This window comes from Pleurodeles waltl, chromosome 11 (assembly GCF_031143425.1).
Source record: "Pleurodeles waltl isolate 20211129_DDA chromosome 11, aPleWal1.hap1.20221129, whole genome shotgun sequence".
Taxonomy (NCBI): Eukaryota; Metazoa; Chordata; class Amphibia; order Caudata; family Salamandridae; genus Pleurodeles; species Pleurodeles waltl.
In genome coordinates, this window is record NC_090450.1 from 421,458,313 (window position 1) to 421,476,789 (window position 18,477).

At 45.6% G+C, this 18,477-nt stretch overlaps 1 protein-coding gene across 1 annotated transcript in view; it reads left to right on the forward strand.

The window, feature by feature from the left end:
- The first annotated feature begins 6,798 nt into the window (after positions 1 to 6,798).
- The window catches only part of NGEF (neuronal guanine nucleotide exchange factor), an 850,900-nt gene continuing 839,221 nt past the window's right edge, over positions 6,799 to 18,477 (forward strand). Inside the window, exon 1 of the mRNA XM_069213776.1 lies at positions 6,799 to 8,253. Coding sequence (XP_069069877.1) covers positions 8,001 to 8,253 — 253 coding nt within the window. The 5' untranslated portion in view covers positions 6,799 to 8,000. The remainder of the gene's footprint in view (positions 8,254 to 18,477) is intronic.

An 18,477-nucleotide genomic window follows, 5' to 3' on the forward strand; every position in this document is an offset into this window, starting at 1 on the left:
CAATCCGCTATGTGCCTGTCTCTGTGTGTATGCAAGGCCTAGATATGTGTGACGCATTTAAAAATAATGCCCTGTGGCCCCCTGAAATGGCGGCTGCCTGACCTGTAATGTGGGACAAGGGGATATGAGGTAACTGCGCTGGCATTTTACAACGTCGTGGTCGGAGGTCGAAGACTGCGGCGCAATCCTACATTTGTTAACATTGGGCCCTATGAGTCCCAGGAGCCAATGACGATGTACACCAGCGGTGACGGTACGCACCGCCGCGGACGTGACTACCATTTTCTGTCTGTTCACTCACTTGATACCTGACCTTCGACAGGAGAGGACCTACACTGCAAGTGCTGCTGTGACCTCAGTCTGGAAGCGACGATGGCTCATGTGTCTGGGGAAAGGGCCCCTGCCTTCACTTCGGAGGAGTTGGAGAAACTAGTGGATGGGGTCCACCCCCAGTACACGCTACTCTACGGTCCTCCAGACAAACAGGTGAGTACACTGTGAGCATGCTGTAAGGGCAATGCCTGTTTTGAGTGGTGTGGATGGAAGATACGGGGGGGACTGAGGCCTGCATGAGTGGACGGTGAGCGTATGTGTGTCAGGGCAAGGGTGGGAACGTGGGACAAGGACTGTGACGATCCGGACGGTTAAAGTTTTTCCTTTTCCCCTGTACTATTCCTCTAGGTCAGTGCCCACCAGAAGAAGGATATTTGGGGTGCCATCTCCAAGGATGTCCGGACCCAATGTGGGAGGGGTGCCCGTCGCACCATGACCCCCCTGATGCGGTGGCGTATCCGGAGTTGGATGGGCGCTTGAGGGCATCACAACAGCCACAAGGAGGTGAGTACCGTCACATACATCTGACTCTGCGCGCATTAGGAGGTGTCTGGTTGGGGGAGGTGGGCAGTGGGTTACCCTAGGCCAGGGCGAGCTTTGTGGGCAAGGACCCTTTGCGAGGCAGGCTAAGTGGCACCCCATCCCCACCAGTGCTAAGAGCCATCTACACCTAGTCAGGCTCTTGTGACTTCCATGTGTGCAGCAATCGGGCATAGGCCTTGTACCCCATGTCCCTGTGATTAATTAGGGAACTCTAAGTGCGTGGCGTAGTGCAGAGGGCTGCTGTGTTAGTAGTGTCCACCAGCGGTAGCGGTATTGCATGCACTGAACATGTCTTTCTTCTCCCCCCCCCCTTTTGTGGTCTCCCTGTTCTTTTGTGCATTAGCATCATCAGGCAGAGGAGCAGTGCCACCGGAGCAGGAGGGAGCTGCATCCCACATGGCCCTAGAGGGTGAGACAATAGAGTTTGAAGTCACCAGTGGGACAGAAGGCGAGGGGAGCTCCACAGCGGCGACAGAAGCAGAGACCAGCGACACCGACTCCTCCTCTGATGGGAGCTCCCTTGCGGTGGCAGGCCCCTCTGTGCCTACTGCATCTACAGGTACAGCCGCCACACCCCCTACCAGCACCGCCCTTCCAGCAGCCCCTCAGCATGTGTCCTGTGGCCGCTCACCCAGGAGGGTGGGCATCTCCTTTGCCCCAGGCACCTCAGGCCCTGCCCCAGTCAGCCCTGCTGCCCTCAGTGAGGAGGCCATTGACCTCCTGAGATCCTTCGCTGTTGGGCAGTCTACCATTCTGAATGCCATTCAGGGTGTAGAGAGGCAGTTACAACAAACAAAGGCATACCTGGAGGGAATTCATTCTGCCCAGGCAGCCCAACAGCGAGCATTTCAGGCCCTGGCCTCTGCACTGTTGGCAGCCATTGTCCCTGTGTCCAGCCTCCGCACTCCAACTTCCTCCACCCAGACCCAATCCCCTGTACCTCTGCCTATCCCAAGCACACCATCAGACCAGCATGCACACACATCAACACACAAGGGTGGCTCAGGCAAACATAAGCACCACATATCCCACAGGCACTCACACAAGCATCATACCCATGCACACATACCAACATCCACTGCCTCCACAGTGTCCCCCTCCTCCCCGTCACGTCTCCACTCACACCTGCATGCACTACATCCTCAGCCGCTACCTCCATCACCACCACGCCCATCACCACACACCGCTCACGTACACTCACCACCCCCACTACCATTCACACATCCAGTGTCCTCTACCAGTGTGTCTGTGAGCCCTCTTCCCAAACTACACAAATGCAGTCACACACCCACCCAACAGCCATCCACCTCACAACAGCCTACAGCCCATGCACCTTCACCCAAAGTCACCAAACGAACACCTCCTACAACCACTTCCTCTTCCTCCACTCCCAAATCCCCTCCATCTACCAGTCCCAGTGTGTCTAAAAAGCTTTTTCTATCAAATGTTGACGTCTTCCCTACACCTCCCCCCCCCCGTCCGTCCCATAGGACCTGCCTTTCCAGGTCCCAACCCAGCACCTCAGCCACCACATCACTGGGCACAGTGGTGCCAGCAATAGCGGGATTTTGGAGTGCGCCAAGCAACAGGGCTACCAGTGTCCCAAGGAGTGAGGGCAAGGACATTCTGCCACCTCCAAAACTGAAAACGTTGCCCACATCCTGGAGGGAGAAGGTGAAAACACCTGCCACCAAGGACTCAGGCAAGACAAAAGTTGAAAGTGGCAAGACAGCTGAGCCACCATCCAAGGTGGGGGAAGGGCCTGAAAATCAAAGGCAGGTCCACGTTGACGCCAACCTGCATGGCGGACAAGACCGCACCGGCACCGCCACCTGCACCGCCGCCACAGACACCGCCACTAGCACCCCAGACACTGAGCCCTTCACCAGCACCGCAGACACTGTGCCCTTCACCAGCACCGGAGTCAGTGAGCCCGGCACCAGCACTGCCACTACTGACACCGCTGCCAGCACTGCAGTCAGTGAGCCCGCCGCCAGCACTGCAGTCAGTGAGGCCGCCACCAGCCCCGCCTCTGACACTGCCCTCCAGAACCAGTGGAGAGATACGCCCACTACCTCAGTCCTAGGCAGGATGAAGCACTCTGGGCACAATGCCTCCTCCAGAACCAGTGGAGACTGTTATCCACTTGAGAGACTGTGGCTTTGCACTCCCCAGGATAAAGCAGTGGGCAACCCACCCACTGAAAAGACTTGAGAGACTGTGGCTTTGCACTCCCCAGGATAAAGCAGTGGGCAACCCACCCACTGAAAAGACTTGAGAGACTGTGGCTTTGCATTCCCCAGGATAAAGCAGTGGGCAAACCACCCACTGAAAAGACTTGAGAGACTGTGGCTCTGCACTCCCCAGGTTACATCAATGGGCACAGAGCCCCCTTGTGGAGCTGGCGTTGTGCACTCATCCGGCTGAGGTGCCCCCCTTCCCTATCCCCTGAGGTGCCTGTTTCATTTCAATCTGATGCCCCAGCAGTGTTCTCTCCGTTTCGAGTCTGGTATCGAGTGTGGGCCTCGCCCATGCATTTTGGGCCCAGTGGTCAACGGACTATGAATGGTGCACTACCCGGACCTGAATAGTTGGTGTACATAATTGTTTATACTGTATTTAAAGTTTTGACTAATGGATTTTTATTGATTACAATCATTTCCTTTTGTCATTGAGTTCTTCCAGGGGGGGTTGGGAGGTGTAAATGTAATGTTGCAGCATGTATTTGTGGCTATGTTGCTGTGGGTGAGGGTGGGGGTGTTGCGTGTGTGTGTCACTCTCTTTTCCCTCCCCCCTCCCCTGAATTGTAGGTGCAGTACTCACCGCGGTTGTCGCCGCCATCTTTCGTGCTCCTGGTAGAGGAGCAGGAATACTATCGCAGGGAGTATTTGGAGTTCTGGCTCCATGGCGTCCTGGTTCCTCGTGGGTTGTGTAGAAGTGAGTGTTTCCCCTTCCAAGTCCTGTTTCCGCCGTGTTTTTGTTCGCGTTGAATCCGCCCCGGAAAAGGTGGCGGATTGGCCTCTCATAATAGTGTTGGCGGTACATTGTCTTCCGCCTGTCTGTTGGCAGTGACCGCCGCTGTGTTTGTTTCTACCACCGTGGCGGTCGGAGTGTTAAAGTGGCTGTCTATGTTGGCGGTTTCCACCATGGTCGTGATTCCATTCTTTTTACCGCCGGCCTGTTGGCGGTCTTACCGCCGCTTTAACACTGACCGCCAGGGTTGTAATGAGGGCCTAAGTTCCACTGCGCAGCACCAGAAACCGTAGGCTCAAATTAAGCACTTGCTTCCACTAGAGTGGGTTCGTAATATTTTGCCTTGTCTGATTTATTGCAGGCTAGACAGGGGGGCATCCCACACTACTCAGAAACTATTTCCAGTTCTGTACATTTGTTTGAGATCCTATTGCACTCTGTGTGTGAAATAGTTTTTTATGCCTGTTTAAGGTTTTACCAGAGTATATGGATTATTACACATTATCACACAGGTTAAATATACTGCACCTTGTATTTCAGTGTTGTACATTTCACATTTAGCCTCAGTGCTCGAGTAACTGTAGCCTTGTTTTAAAGTTGGCACAGACAAGAAAGACAGTTCCATACTCCCAATGTCTTCTCACATTCGTCCCACATTAGGCACCTCCTTATTAGAAGCTTGTTGAGTTTCTATTCTAACCCATGTTCTATCAGCTGCATCTTGGTAAATGTATAAAGAAACGCCAAAAATGAAGTGACTATAGCACTGTATGCTTCACCTTTAGAACATGTTTGCTGTTTGCTATATTTTTTGCCTTTAGGCGTCTCTGTTTTTGTTTTTATTTTACCTGAGTTACGTAGTTTTGGTTTGATTCCACAATGACGTTTTTAGAATAATACACCGGATAGCAGTGTTCTGGTTATGAAAAATCTAGGAGTGGAAACAATGACATCAGGAGGAGTGGCGGACACCGTACATGCATGCCTGCATAATCAGGTATCGGGACATAGACTCCGACACCCTTCTTTAGTGTAAAAGGCCATTTATTAGGAAAGGCTTGCTCAAAGATCATAACATGTAAAATACAAATAGAACTTTATAAGAACCTTTATTTTAACCTTGTAATTCCCTTTCGTCCATTTGCGTTTCAAACCTCCACTTATCCTTCGCATCTCACCAAGTCCACTTCTATTTCCACGCATCTCCCTTTCCCCTTTTACCCCTTGCCTGACTCTGACCTCCCCCCGTCTGTCATCCTTCCTCTGCTTCTTTCTTCCCCCCCCCCCGCGGAAGGGTGGACAAGCCTGCATCTGACTCTCCACCCTCCCCCATCCACTGCCCGTACCGAGCAACCTGCCCTAAAACTGGCAAAAGAATTGCCTCATTTCACCACCCCCGTCGTACGTCTCTCTTTCACACTCCCTGAACCTTGCATCCAAACCTTTCCTCAGTGCAGGGAGGGTGGGTGGCCAATTTCCGCGCAGCGTGACAATGGTGGCGCCGAAAGAGGCCGATCCCTTCCAACCCCCCCCTTTTGTACCTTCCCCTATGTCCCACCCCCACCCAGCAAGCCACCTATCCTCTCCCAGCCCGTCTACTTCCGGCCCGAGAGCTCCCGTGAATAGACTGGACTGCGTCCAGCTATTCACAGGGCCCTATTGCAATTGCAGGCTGATGTGAGACTTTGCATAAGTATTTGTACGTTGTTGTTACATGTAGCTTTGATTTTTAATTTATATATTGTGGACTTGAAGTCGCAGAATGCAAAGATGAAGTTCTGCACTCACTGACCTGGATCCGTGTAAAATCACAGTGGCAATAGGAACAGACGGACCAAACTCTGCTGAATCCCTTTGAGTCCTCGCCTTCTGCTGTATTATCCCACAGGAAACGCTCCGCGTTGCACTGGGAGTTATGAGGCACATACATGCATAAACAGATATCAGCAATATTGAGTCACTGGTGCACCAAAATAGTGCACGGGAACCGCAGTTAAAACAGACTCATGCAGCTACAGAAAGGCGTCAGTCAACTTGGGTGTGGCTGTGTGTGTGTGTTTGTCGTGGTTGCTATAGCCTCGGTTGAGGCATCTGGGGTTGATTTTATGGTTAAACGTCTCTCTGGCCATCACGTTTCCAGTCGTGGGAGGCTCGGGAATGTTTGCCACCCTATGAGATGTGACATTTCGACACAAAGAATGAAAATGGTCTGTTTAATGTAGAGTCGAACTGCGTTTTAGGCAGCCACCACACAACTGACGCGATAAGACTACAGTTCCCACAATTCTCTACATGAAAGGGTGTCACTGAAAACTGTTGCCCCCGTGACGTAAAGCTAACGTAAGACCACTCTGCTACACCTGTAGTCAACACAATGGAAGTAAGAGCAACTTTTATGACAGATTTCGAGGTCACCTATACCACATTCGAGTAAACCAGTCTTGTTTCTTCGTTGCATTTTTATGGTACAGTTTTCTATTATGTTTAAGGTATTGATCTAAAATCCCGGTACATACCTTCCAAGTGACTCTGCTACGAAACAGTCCAATTGTTGAGGCTTCCAGTTATAAAGACACCGTCCCCACCCCCAAATTTCCAAACCAAGCCCTTCGTTTATTAGGTTAAAAAAATCGCCATTTCTAAATTTCGCCACTCAGGTCTCAAGTTGCAGGTGTGAGTGACTCGGAGAAGTGATTTTTTTTCTCACTTTTTCAGAGTTGTCGGTTTCATCTTCTCACTACACTAGAAGAACTACAATTACCAAAAGGCCAGGGAATACACGCGGAACGGGAGACGAATTAATTCTCCCAACACCAAACAGGTTTCTTTCTCCAAATCTTTCTCGTGGGCATCCCTAATAATGACATGCTTGCCTCACATTGGTACTACAAATCTTCTTAATAAAAGCCACTTGGATGGAAGATGGAGTAACGGCGGCAGGGCGATGGAGAATTCTCCCGTTTAACAATCAGAGACAGTCTAAAGGACACAAACAAAATGCTAAGTAAACAGACGTCACAGAAAATGTGGAACTAAAACAACGGCAATGTGTCAGCCCCAGCCAGCACAGTCACCGAATACCACCGCGCCCGGTGAGGTGTGCTGCGTTCCTCTCTGGGGCAGGTTCCAGGTCAGCGGCCGTCTGGTGCAGGGTACAGAGGGCGAGGCCTGCTCCGTGCAGCCAGGGTGTCCCGGGACGGGATCCTCTCAGCCCGACTTCCCACAGAAGGCGAAGCCTGCTGCATTGAGGGCATGCCCCTTTAATTGGCTCCCGGCCTGTGTTGTGACTCCAGCGTACACACCGGGCCCCGGAGACCTTTGCTACTAGGTGCTGCTGGGGGGAGGGCGCGCCGGGATTGAAGGTCGGAGCTGTAGCCGTGGAGGGTTGGAAGGGCAGGATTCCGCTCACTAGAGGCACCCGCGTCTAGGATACCAGCCCAAGGGATGCAGGTGTGGACGGAGAGGTACACCTACCTGGTAACCGAGAGGCGCGCAGCAGGAGAGCACCGGGCGGGGTGCAGGCGCAGCCCGTAGGAGCCTGCCGTGAAAACTGTAGCAAGTACTGCGTGGAATCGGAGTAGACTGAGAGTGCAGGAGGGAGCGTGTGGCAGAAAGAGGACCCTGCTAGAAAGAGGCACATTCAACTGCTATGGGCAGATAGTCCTGCGAGCCACGATAAGGAGCCTATAGAGTGTTCATAGAGCTGTAAATATTGCTAGGACACAGCGTGTGGAATCTACAAAACCCTAGGGAGGAACCTAAAGCACCAGTGCCTATAGCACTTCTGGGTCAGTAGTACTACTTGGACCATATGGCATTGAAACGGTGAGCAGGTAGTTGAGAGCCTGCAGGACAACACTGCGTGCAGCTCATAGGAACTGCAGGGAGACGGGATGGACAAGGCTGTGCTGGGTTAACCAGACGCTGAGAGGAAGTACAGACCTCTGGGGTCTTGTAGTTCAAACCGAATACTGAAGACCCCGTCAGCCTGGCCATCGCCCCCAAGGATTTGCCCCCTTTTCATGGTTGTGTTAACTGCAGATGCCACCCCAGTTGGATCTGTGTGAAGGTTTTAAGCCCTGGTTTTTGGTCAGCGGTCCCTGGTAATGGGGCTCCTGGTTCCTCACCGATAGACCCTGGTGAACCCTGGCATGGAGATGGCCGCGCTGCGTGGAGAAGTGGAGAGCCGCCACGGGGTGGTCAAGTCTGTTCATAGGGCAGCCGTGGCCACAGAGGAGGAGGACCAGGCAGACAGAGACCCCGAGGGCAGGGAGGACTCACAAAGGAGGAACATCCCCCTGAGGAGAAACTCAAAGTACTACAGCTCCATGAGGATCAGCAACAAACAGCGCAAGGAGCGGAGGGCCTCTGCGCGAGATGGAGCGCAGGGCGGAGGCGCCTTGGGTAAGGCCTGCTGCATGCCTGGTTCCTAGGGACAGGAGGAGGACACCACGGGTGTCAGGGTCCTGCGTGGTGGGGCTGGGACACAAAAGTGGCTTGGGCACCAACATTAAAGTGGGCCAGTTACCGAATCAGATTGCTAAAAAAAAAAAGAGTGGCCCATATTTGCAACTCAGGGCAGTTTTCAACTTGAAATGACACTTATAGGCATTTTGCAAAGTGTGGGAGACTGCATGCATTTTTGCTCCCGTGCGGCAATATTTGTGATAATAACACCAAAATCAACAGTCAAAATTAGCCCGCCAAATCTTAAAACAGGCTGGCAAACAGCCAAAAAAAGGGCCACTCACTGACCTGTCCGGCCACCCTTTGGCATTACCATTTTGCCTTCTAGGCAGAGCCATTGGAATTATGAGAATACACGGCTGCAGCGTTTTTCACATAATTATAGATTTGCTGCATATGCCACATAAACCATCATCTGCTGCATAATCTGCAGATTTTAACAAAAACAGTTTTGTTTTTAGCTCCCACAGTTCAAAAGTTATTAAAAATGCAGCAGCATGTGGTGCTGCGAGTGGAAGGCCCTTTTACTAATGAGGTGCAACCAATGCCATGACAGTGTGAGCAAATGTACAAATAACAAAATTAACATATCTAAAACATTTACTATGACCTGTGGCCAAAGGGTAAAGAAATGCCGGAGTTTTTATATCCATAATACGGAGATTACTACTGTTAATTCTTTTAGTTAGCTGGGTGTATTGTTCTCGAGCAATGGGAACAACATATTCACTCGGTAAAGGATAAATTAAGAAGGAATTCTTGTGCTATCTTTAGATTTGCTAGTAATTTAGGGAGTCACCCCATATCCACTGTGGTAAACATTTATAGGGCTAGAGCATTATCCACTGTAGTGTATGGTACACAAAAAGCACCCCTTTACAATTAGAGGAAATCGTTTTTTAAAACGTTTGCTATGTTTACCTACTTCAGCATCTAATTGGCTTGTACATCAAGAGGTGGGTCTTCAATATTTGCGCCTATGGTGTAGTATTTGGTTCAAGGAGGAAATCGTTTTTCACTAAGCAAATTATTCTAGATTGTTTAAAACTGGATAATGCTCTGTGTATTCCATGGTTTGCCTTTATTGACTCTTCTTTCAAATCTGTATTCAATATAACTATAAAACCAGACCCAGAGGAAGTGTTGATATTATCAAAGAAGTTTATAAAGGACACTTTTTTGCAATACAGGGTTGACGGCAGGAAAATAAATGAATCCAAAAAATCCACTGTGTGCATATACATGTCCCTTTCATTGGAGGCAAGTAGAGAAGGATACCAACTTGGTGTTACTAATATGTAGCATCGGTTTGTGCTGAGAAGATTAAGACTGGGAATAGCGCATCATTTAGTAGCATTTCCTAGTATGAGGTCTTGTCCTCATGAGACATCCAGTTGCCCCTGTGATGGGATAAATAAACAAAGCACTTTGCACTTTATGTTATTTTGCAAGTTTTATGAATATCGTAGAATTTTTTAATCTTAAACCTCTTTTTAGGAAATACAGTACGAGAACTCATTTGGTGGCACTGGAATTTTTGTTAACACTTCACAATACATGTGTGTTATAGAGTGGCATTATATATTTTGCATGCCATACAAGTCAGGAAAAGTATTGTTTTTATCTCTTGTGAATCTGGGTAAGTGCAATAAACTAGCTTTTTATGATTCCTTTTATGATAATTGTCACTTTGAATTTGGGGGGGGGGGTCTGTGTTAATGTTATTATATATTTATGTTTTTATCTATTATGGTCAGCTAGTATCTGAATTATGAATTGGAGTAGGATTATGTTGAATCTGTATTTATATGTATGTACTTTTTATGGCTATTTTGTATTGGCCGAATAAAGTTGATGATGAAATAACAAAATAATGAAATAACACAATCACAAAATGTGCAGCATTAGGCCACGTAATTTGTCTTTCCTCGCCACACAATATTCGGAATCCTGTCGCATAATTTTACTTCTGCTGCATAATTCCAGTGGCCCTGCCCATAGGCCAGTCCGACCCTGGAGTACTGCCCTAGCATACAACATTCCCAGGGGCAGTGAGCACACCGCAGACACGTCAGAGCTGCAGGTGAATCTTTTACCAACATGCTCTGCTCTCACTGAAATCGCACTCGGATGAGTCATGCCCTTTATTGACCGGCTTGGGCAAATAGGTCATACAAACTCAGAATTTCACAACCTTATAGTGCACAGAAACCTGTACGGAATGGAGACATAGGCTCAGCTAGTCAGAATGCTGGTTCAACTACTACTGTTTGCCTTTGTTTTAGGTATAGTGGAAGGGAGGTGAATCAGATGGAGACAGCGGGCACGTTTGGTTGCCTGCTGTGAGTGAGATCAAGCGGGTGATTGTTAATGGTAATGTGTCTCACACACTTTTGGGCGTTAATAGCTGTTAATTGTGTGTTTTCTCATTATTCACTTTTAACTTGCCGTTAGTTGTGGATGGGGAATAGTAAACACTCCTTGAAGTTTATTTCACATAGAAGTAATCCAAAATAACAAAATCTTATCTGAAATTACTTTGTGATTTTCCCCATTTAATATAAACTGTATTACTTCAAGGGAAGTGCCACTACTTCACATATCCACAGGAGGCACAGTATACTTTTCCCGCAATCCTTGTTGAAACAAAACATGTGGGCCATTTTCCAAGTGAACATGACACAGTCTAGATAACTTTATCTCTGGGAAATCCCCTCTAGCCAACTTGAACTAACAACAGTGCTAGCTGACCAAATCAAATGCCCATGAACTACGAACTTTAAATAATATTTCTTTTAGTAGCCGGTCTGCAGACAATTGTGTGAAGCACCATGTTGCTCAAGCAAGGGCACATTTTATTTATAACCCCTATCAGCTACTTTTTAATGGGTTATTGAAATGATATGCATTAACCCATCTAAGCCAATACCAGTAGGCCTCATGCGTAATAATAATGTGGTATCTTGTTCTAGCTAGATCACATCTCGGACAATTGGCAATAACATTTCATATTTAACCTTTTCAATGGCCAACCTCTCTTTTTGATGGCCCAATTCAATGGGTGATCCACATCCTCCTATGCTTAAAGCGAGACATCCAGGAGTCATCTTTGATTATAAATTGTCAGTCATTTCCTCCAGGGAAAGCGGGGTCCAGGGTTGTTATCCAGGATGTTATTTTAATGTGCATTATTTAATGGGTGAGCAGGCTGAGTTTCTCTTAAATCTTTACACTTAAATATCTATTATTGTTACAAATTCTATGTTTTTATTTCCTTTTTAGGGTCGAGTCTGCGTTGCATGCGCTCGCGCATGCGTATCGCAGCGAGACTCTTTAGTGTTCAGAAAAGGGCTCGGAGCCCTGTCAATGTCACGTCAGTGTTTTTTATTGGTTCGTGGGCTTGCATAATAAAATCTGCTTGCTTTCATTAGTCGAAGGCACGCATAAGTCATGCCTTTTCCGGGGGCTAGCCCTCCTCGAGTGCTGCGACCAAGTACAGAAAACATGCGAGGCTCGCTGTTTTCCATCGGGCTCGTGGACTTCTTTTTCTCTAATTTACGAGCGCGATCTCGCTTGGCAGAAGTCGAGCGCTTTACATAGTTAATAGCACTTTTTCGGGTTACATATATAAAAGCACTTTTGCCCGATAGGTGAAAAGTCGGGTTAGGAGTTTACAACGCTATCAGCTCTAACATGAGCAAACGCGAGACCCGTTGCATTGCAAATGCTTGTTTACAATAGTAATTACAAAGCCCATTGTCAAAATACATCACCTTTCTCCTACTATGGTTTTCATAATATTTGAGCAAACAGCAGTACTTCAGCTAACAATTTGTCTAAGCCTTATTGCACACCTGATTGAGCACTGTCCGTATTATTAGTGTCCTTGGCACTGGCGGAAAGAGTGCATGTTGGACCTCCCCCCCCACCCCCGGCCCACCGCACCACTAATTTTGACAGAAACATGCGCTGACTATAAAAGATGGAGGACAGATTAGGATTGTTGGTTTAACTGTATCGGGCCAACATGGCTCCCTCTTTAACCCTACCAAACAGTCCAATTTTTCTTGTTATGTGAACCTCCCGTACATATTTTACCCTAATCCAGTTATTCATACATATATGGCCTGGATAAAGCAAAACAAACCAGAGCATATTCCACACACCAGAGCAGTTTTTCCTTCAGCAGTGCCCAATCCACTTTATTTAAAACAGTTAAGTAAAAAAAAACAGAGTAGTAAAGTTGTCCACTCGCTTTTCCTTTCCTTATCAATAAGCATCAGAATATCTGCTTTTCACGGTTAGAGCACTATATTCAAATTCCCAGCTGACCTAAAATAGTGGGAAAATACTGAGGACCACTATTCCTTACAAGTATTCCCTAAATTATTAGAGGGCCCAAGCAAGTCTATGCTCGAGGTAGCCATACCCACCAATTTCTGACCACAAAGACTGAGAAGTTGACTCATTCAAAAACCTCTCATGATCTAATTTTAAATTTTGATGACGTTCCTACAAGGTATTTCTACTCTTTAATACATTTTTCTTTCAAAAACTGCATCCACCACTGGTTTTAAAGGAAATGTTGTACCCAAACTCACATGCATCTATTTGTGAGGCCCCACTCATCATTGACTGTCCATGGGTAGTGATCTGCTGACTTATCACACAATGTGTTGCGTTCTTATGATTATAGGTTGAAGTTTTAACTCTTGAGTTTATGCTTCGAAAGTTTATGTCCATATATATCGAACTGTTCAGCTCACTTCATATCCGTACAGGCAGATTTTGTATATGCTATTAACGCCATGTCCCCTCTGTAAGGTAAAAATTATATTATTGGGCTCATTACGAGTTGCCCAGAATAATCCCTGTTATTTACAGCCTCCAGAATTTCTGTTCTGGGGTCCATTTAATTCTAGGGATGAAAAACCACGGGGTAAGAGTTTTTAGATAAATAATGTGTGGTTACATTGCATATCACATCCATTAAACGCAAGGCTCAATCCCCATTATAGTCTAGATGGGTGCCTCCTTTGTCACAGAATCCAAAATCTTCCTGTCGGAGATCATTATTGATACTCCCAGTACGAAGTGCTATATTGTGAAAATCTTTGAATTTCGCAAAATGCTACCTCTTTTTTTACAGGTTTTGATAATAAACGCCCAGCTCTCGGATTTTCCCTTATGGTGCCTAAGACTTGCACTATTCCTTCAACAGTGGAGCAATCAGTTAATCTAGTGATATCCTGCAAAGTCTCAGTCAGTCACATGATCTGCTGGGGAATACACGCTTAGAACAACTGAATGATGATACTATTCACAATCTGGTCATTTGATGATTTGCCAACTACTACCACACAAGTCCTCTCAATATGCTCCACATTGCAGTTTACCATATTTGCCAAACCAAGGACCAGAACTCCACCTACACTACTCCATTCCCCCTTGATACCGGGAATACAATGGTCTTATGGTCTGAAGCTTTCCTGTTTAACACCCCACACCTCAAAGCATCGTACAGTTTATCATTTTGCCTACAGACCAATCACAGTTACATATTTTCAGACTCCTTTTTAACCCAGCTATTTCATGAGAGTAGGGAAAGAGTAGCCCCACGATCACCAGGCACTGCTACCCAAATTGAGTGAAGCACTTGAAGAAACTTTTACAAGTTGTCTCCAGGTTCGCCTCAGTGCCCTTGTCCAAAGTATTTGTGCTTCTCTGTGCTCTAGAAATGCAGAACTAGAATCACCCTTAGGCTTCAAGGCGCTGCTGAAATATTGAGGGGTCTTGTGGTTCAGGAGACCTTATGACAGACTGAAGAGCCATGTACTGGAAATCCCCCTTCGCTCAACCTGAGGGGTGGGGAGGGAGAGTGTATGTGGGGATTGCCATGTTCTCTAAATTCCAAAGAGGGGACAAGGAGAGTGAAGGTATAAGAAAGGGGACAATTAGGTGACCAACTTGAAAATAAGTCAGACCATAAACTACCCTACAGGCCAAAGAAAAAAAAGCCTGTGGTGCCTTAACGATGGAATAAGGAATTGTATTTGTCTTTGTAGTTGCTCTGCCCCTTTGGACATAGTGTACTGTTGTCATTAATGAAGGAGAATTACATGTAGGTAGGTCAGTTGGGGGCGGGTCTGCCTCACATGCATGCAAGTGTCGGATATTATTTTGAGATGGGTGTATATTTGATGCCACTGTGTTTTTTTGTTACTGATGTTATATAATTGGATCACAGTGTAGATATGTTTTCTTACCAAACAATCTAATACTCCCTTTGGTTGCCATGTGGCTCCAATGTACATGCTATATCTCATATGCGTTTGGACAACTCTGCAGTGCAGGTTCCAAGGTGTTCACACAACTGAGTGCAACTACCATATTCATGAAGGTATTTTTCACTTCTAGGTCGGTTTATCTATAAATGGGACTCAGTTGATTTTGTTTTTTCCCATACCTTATTCTGAGGCTCCTTTACCTATGTGGGACATCAATAGCCAAAGTTCAAGTTGGGTGTTTCTCCTCTTCACGAATAGCACTCATCAAAATTTGCATCAGTACTTCCAGGGCACAGCATAATAGATGTTCATAATAGATACATAAAAGTATAATAATATATAATTTGTAAAATAAATGAGGAATGAAAAGCCTTGAAAAAGCCCCCAGCACCACATGCCGAGACTGAAGCATGATGGCTATCCAGAGTACCAAATGATGATACAATAGTGAATGTCACATAGGTCCCTAAAAGCATAATTTTGAACACCTAAGGGGGAGGAATTTTTCTAATTCTCTTTACACGCTGTATGTCCCATGAACAATTAATTTAAATATATATGCTAATGCATTTGCCGAAATACAGAAATTGCTGTACATACTAGACCTGAAGGTTCAATCAGGAAAGGCAGAATCTTCGCATCGCAAATCAAAAGGATTATTGCAATAAGAACATCAACAAAACACACCCACCACTTATCAACCTGCAACCTCTAATCACATAGATGGTATGCACCCTGAATATTTACAGCAGAATATCGATGGCACATAACATGAAGGACACAATATCAAAAATAAAATATTGACAGGTTTGTCAGGATTTATTTTTGTTTCTAACGACACATGCATGTTATTGGCGATATAAGTATCCTCAAGGTACGTAGATGTGGTTAAGAATATAAACTTCTATACTTCATTTATGCACTTACTTTTCAATATTGTGTCTCTCGATAATCTGCCCTCAGTATTCTTGCATCAGAATATTCTGGGGGTGAATATTGAGTAGTAAAATCGCATAGATCTGTTCTACCGAGTTTGTAATTGTCCAAGATGTTCTTCCTTGGACCCCAAACAGTGTTACTAACGATGCCAAGATCAAATATAATGCCTTCAGTGACAGGGGAAAACCCTGATGGGCCGAATAAAGGATGCTGTTTAGAAGAGGAGAGGGCTCAGGGTCAATAGCCAGAGACATTTGAGTAGGGGAGGGGCAGACAGTTTACCACCGTGTACAGCCACAGAAGGGCTGAACAGGCAAAACCTTACCAAAACCCGTCCCACCAGAAACTGGAACAGTTCTTCTTGTAAGTAGCCTTGCTTGGTTAATGGGTCTATCAAACGTGAAGCTTTGCTTCAGAAGTGATAGACTGGGGCAGGCAAATTAGTGACATATGGAATGACATATTGAATCATCAATCATTCCATGTGATTCCATATGATTCCAGTGAATTCCAAGTCACATATAGTCAAATGAAAATAGTTAAGAACAATAATTTGTATCCAAAACAAACAAAGTAAGAATAAGTTAAACAATGCCTATAAAAGCTGCAGTTATAATTAAATGATTGCACCTGCAAAAAGAAAAGTGTGACAGTCTAAGGATGAATAAGTAAAATGTTGTAGACACATCACCAGTTCCTGAATTAAGGGTCAATCACTGAGCTGATCGAAATCCTACATGCTGGTTAGTAGCATTCTACTGTCTTTCTGTTGTGTAGCAGTGAGGAGGTTTGAAGTTTGGCTACAGACAAATGGGTAAACTACACTGCAAGTATTACCTGGTGCACAGAAGTCACAGTTTACAGTAACGAGTGATTGACAAGAGTCAGAGCTAACAAGAACCTATGTAGGATTTGGCAGTAAAATCAGCAGCTTTTCTTACATGTCAAAAGCTAAAAGGAAACATTCCTCGGTGTAAAGTCCACACAACATAGAAGTGACAGTACACTGCATTAACACAGATTCCAAGCAGCCCATCTTGGCAATGTACTCGTTGGGGATAAGAACATATCTCTGGCATTTTGGATATATCCTGTGGGTTTCTATAAATGTCTTTCTTTTGTAGGAAGAAAGAGCCATAATCTAAGTTTTCTGTCTTTGGTGGGTTATGTCCTAATGCACATGTTTGGCTCTATGTTAAATGCGATGTATTGTCACTTCTACGTATACTAGATAAGTTGCTCTATCAATGTTAATAATTAACGTTCTGTTAAAAAATGATTTGATTTAAAAAAAAATAAAAAACTCTTTAGGGAACTATGGTAGTTTTTTTTTTATCTTTTAAGTTCTTGTGTACTCCTCTCTCAGACCATAAGAATTGCTGTTCTTAGTTGCACTCTTTGTATTAACCATTCTGGCTTAAATAGCAGTCTTTACTTCGGAAGTGTGTATATATTGTTCAGAGAGTACATGCATCCACTGGGGTATTGTATCTTGGGATGGTTTATAATATAATGAGTACACTGTGTTTTAAAAAAAGAAGATTGACGGGATCTGGGTATTTTATCCTGGGAATGGTTTGTGATACGAGCAGAGTGTGTATGTGTATTTTGTTAAAAAGGGAGATGCACGGGGTCCGGGTTTGGTATTTCTCCATAGTTTGTGAAATAATGAGGAGAGTGTGTGTATCTTTTGTTAAGAGAAGATGCGTGGATATGGGTGATGTAGTTCTCTTCTTGTTCCACATCTTCCACTATTTGTTAGCATGAAATTCGCCCCTGTCTTAAAAATGGATGCAAGGGCGCCTTTCACATTAAAATATAGTGTAATATGACGGATTTGCATTTCACATAATTATAGAATTTTGCCGAAATTACACAAAAGAAAATTACATGAACTTCACACACCTCTAACAACCTAAAGTACAGGCGTATGTCATGCAGCTCTGCGCAACACAATGCGGTAGGCTTGATGCAAGCATACGCTGCTGACCCTGAGTACAGGTGACAGAAAAGAGGGGATCTCTTTGAGTGAGGAGAGGTTTGCAGGTGAGAGGCAGAGGATGTGGGCGATGGTTACCAGCATCTGAAAGTAGAAGAGATCTTTCCTTTACATCTACGCGCAGTAGCAGAGCTCCTACTTTGGAGTTTGCCTTGGCCTTGTTCTTACGCACCCGGATAGATTTGTCCTTGTTGCGTCCTCGTACTCTGGCAGAAGTTTCTTTCTCTTTGTTCAAGAACAGCAGCTGGTGCCAAGATGAAGCTTCACCTCACTCTTTCCATTCCAACTAAGCGTTCGGCCTTTCTGAACTTGGTGGACCTCCTACATTTTTTTTTTTTAAACCTTTTTACCCAGAAGATATGTGGTCGCAAATTTTTTGTAACCGCTCCTGATGATGGCACTCAGCAGCATAGCGCATATAACTGTGCATTGCTGTCGCAGCAAATAGTAAACGGTAACAGTGCCACGTTAATCTCTGGTAACACATTCGTTATGCTTTATCGGCATATCTCAGGAAGAGTATAACGCACAACCCAGGCGCATCAGTTGTGTTCATCGTTGGCCAGTAATCCTGTGCAACAAGTGCCGTGCTACCTTTTTTTACAGCAGCCTTGACCATGACAGGGTCAAATACTTGTCAATGATGGGCTAAAGGAGGAGCGTGTGTTAGCTCCCCAGGTGTGGTCCATCTATAAAGCCATTCTCCATTCTCACATGCTAAAGGTTTATGTTTTACCTACCTCCACACTCTTATGTATATTCACCACATTGTCTTTGTGGATCTTACTCTTGTCTGTCTCCAGACACAATCAACCACTCTGAATTCCTACAGAGAGAAAAATAACTTGTGTATTTACCTCATCAAGTTTAAAACTGTAGTCTTAGGCCCCCAAAATACTTAAAATGCAGTCCTTGACACTGAATGTTACTAATATA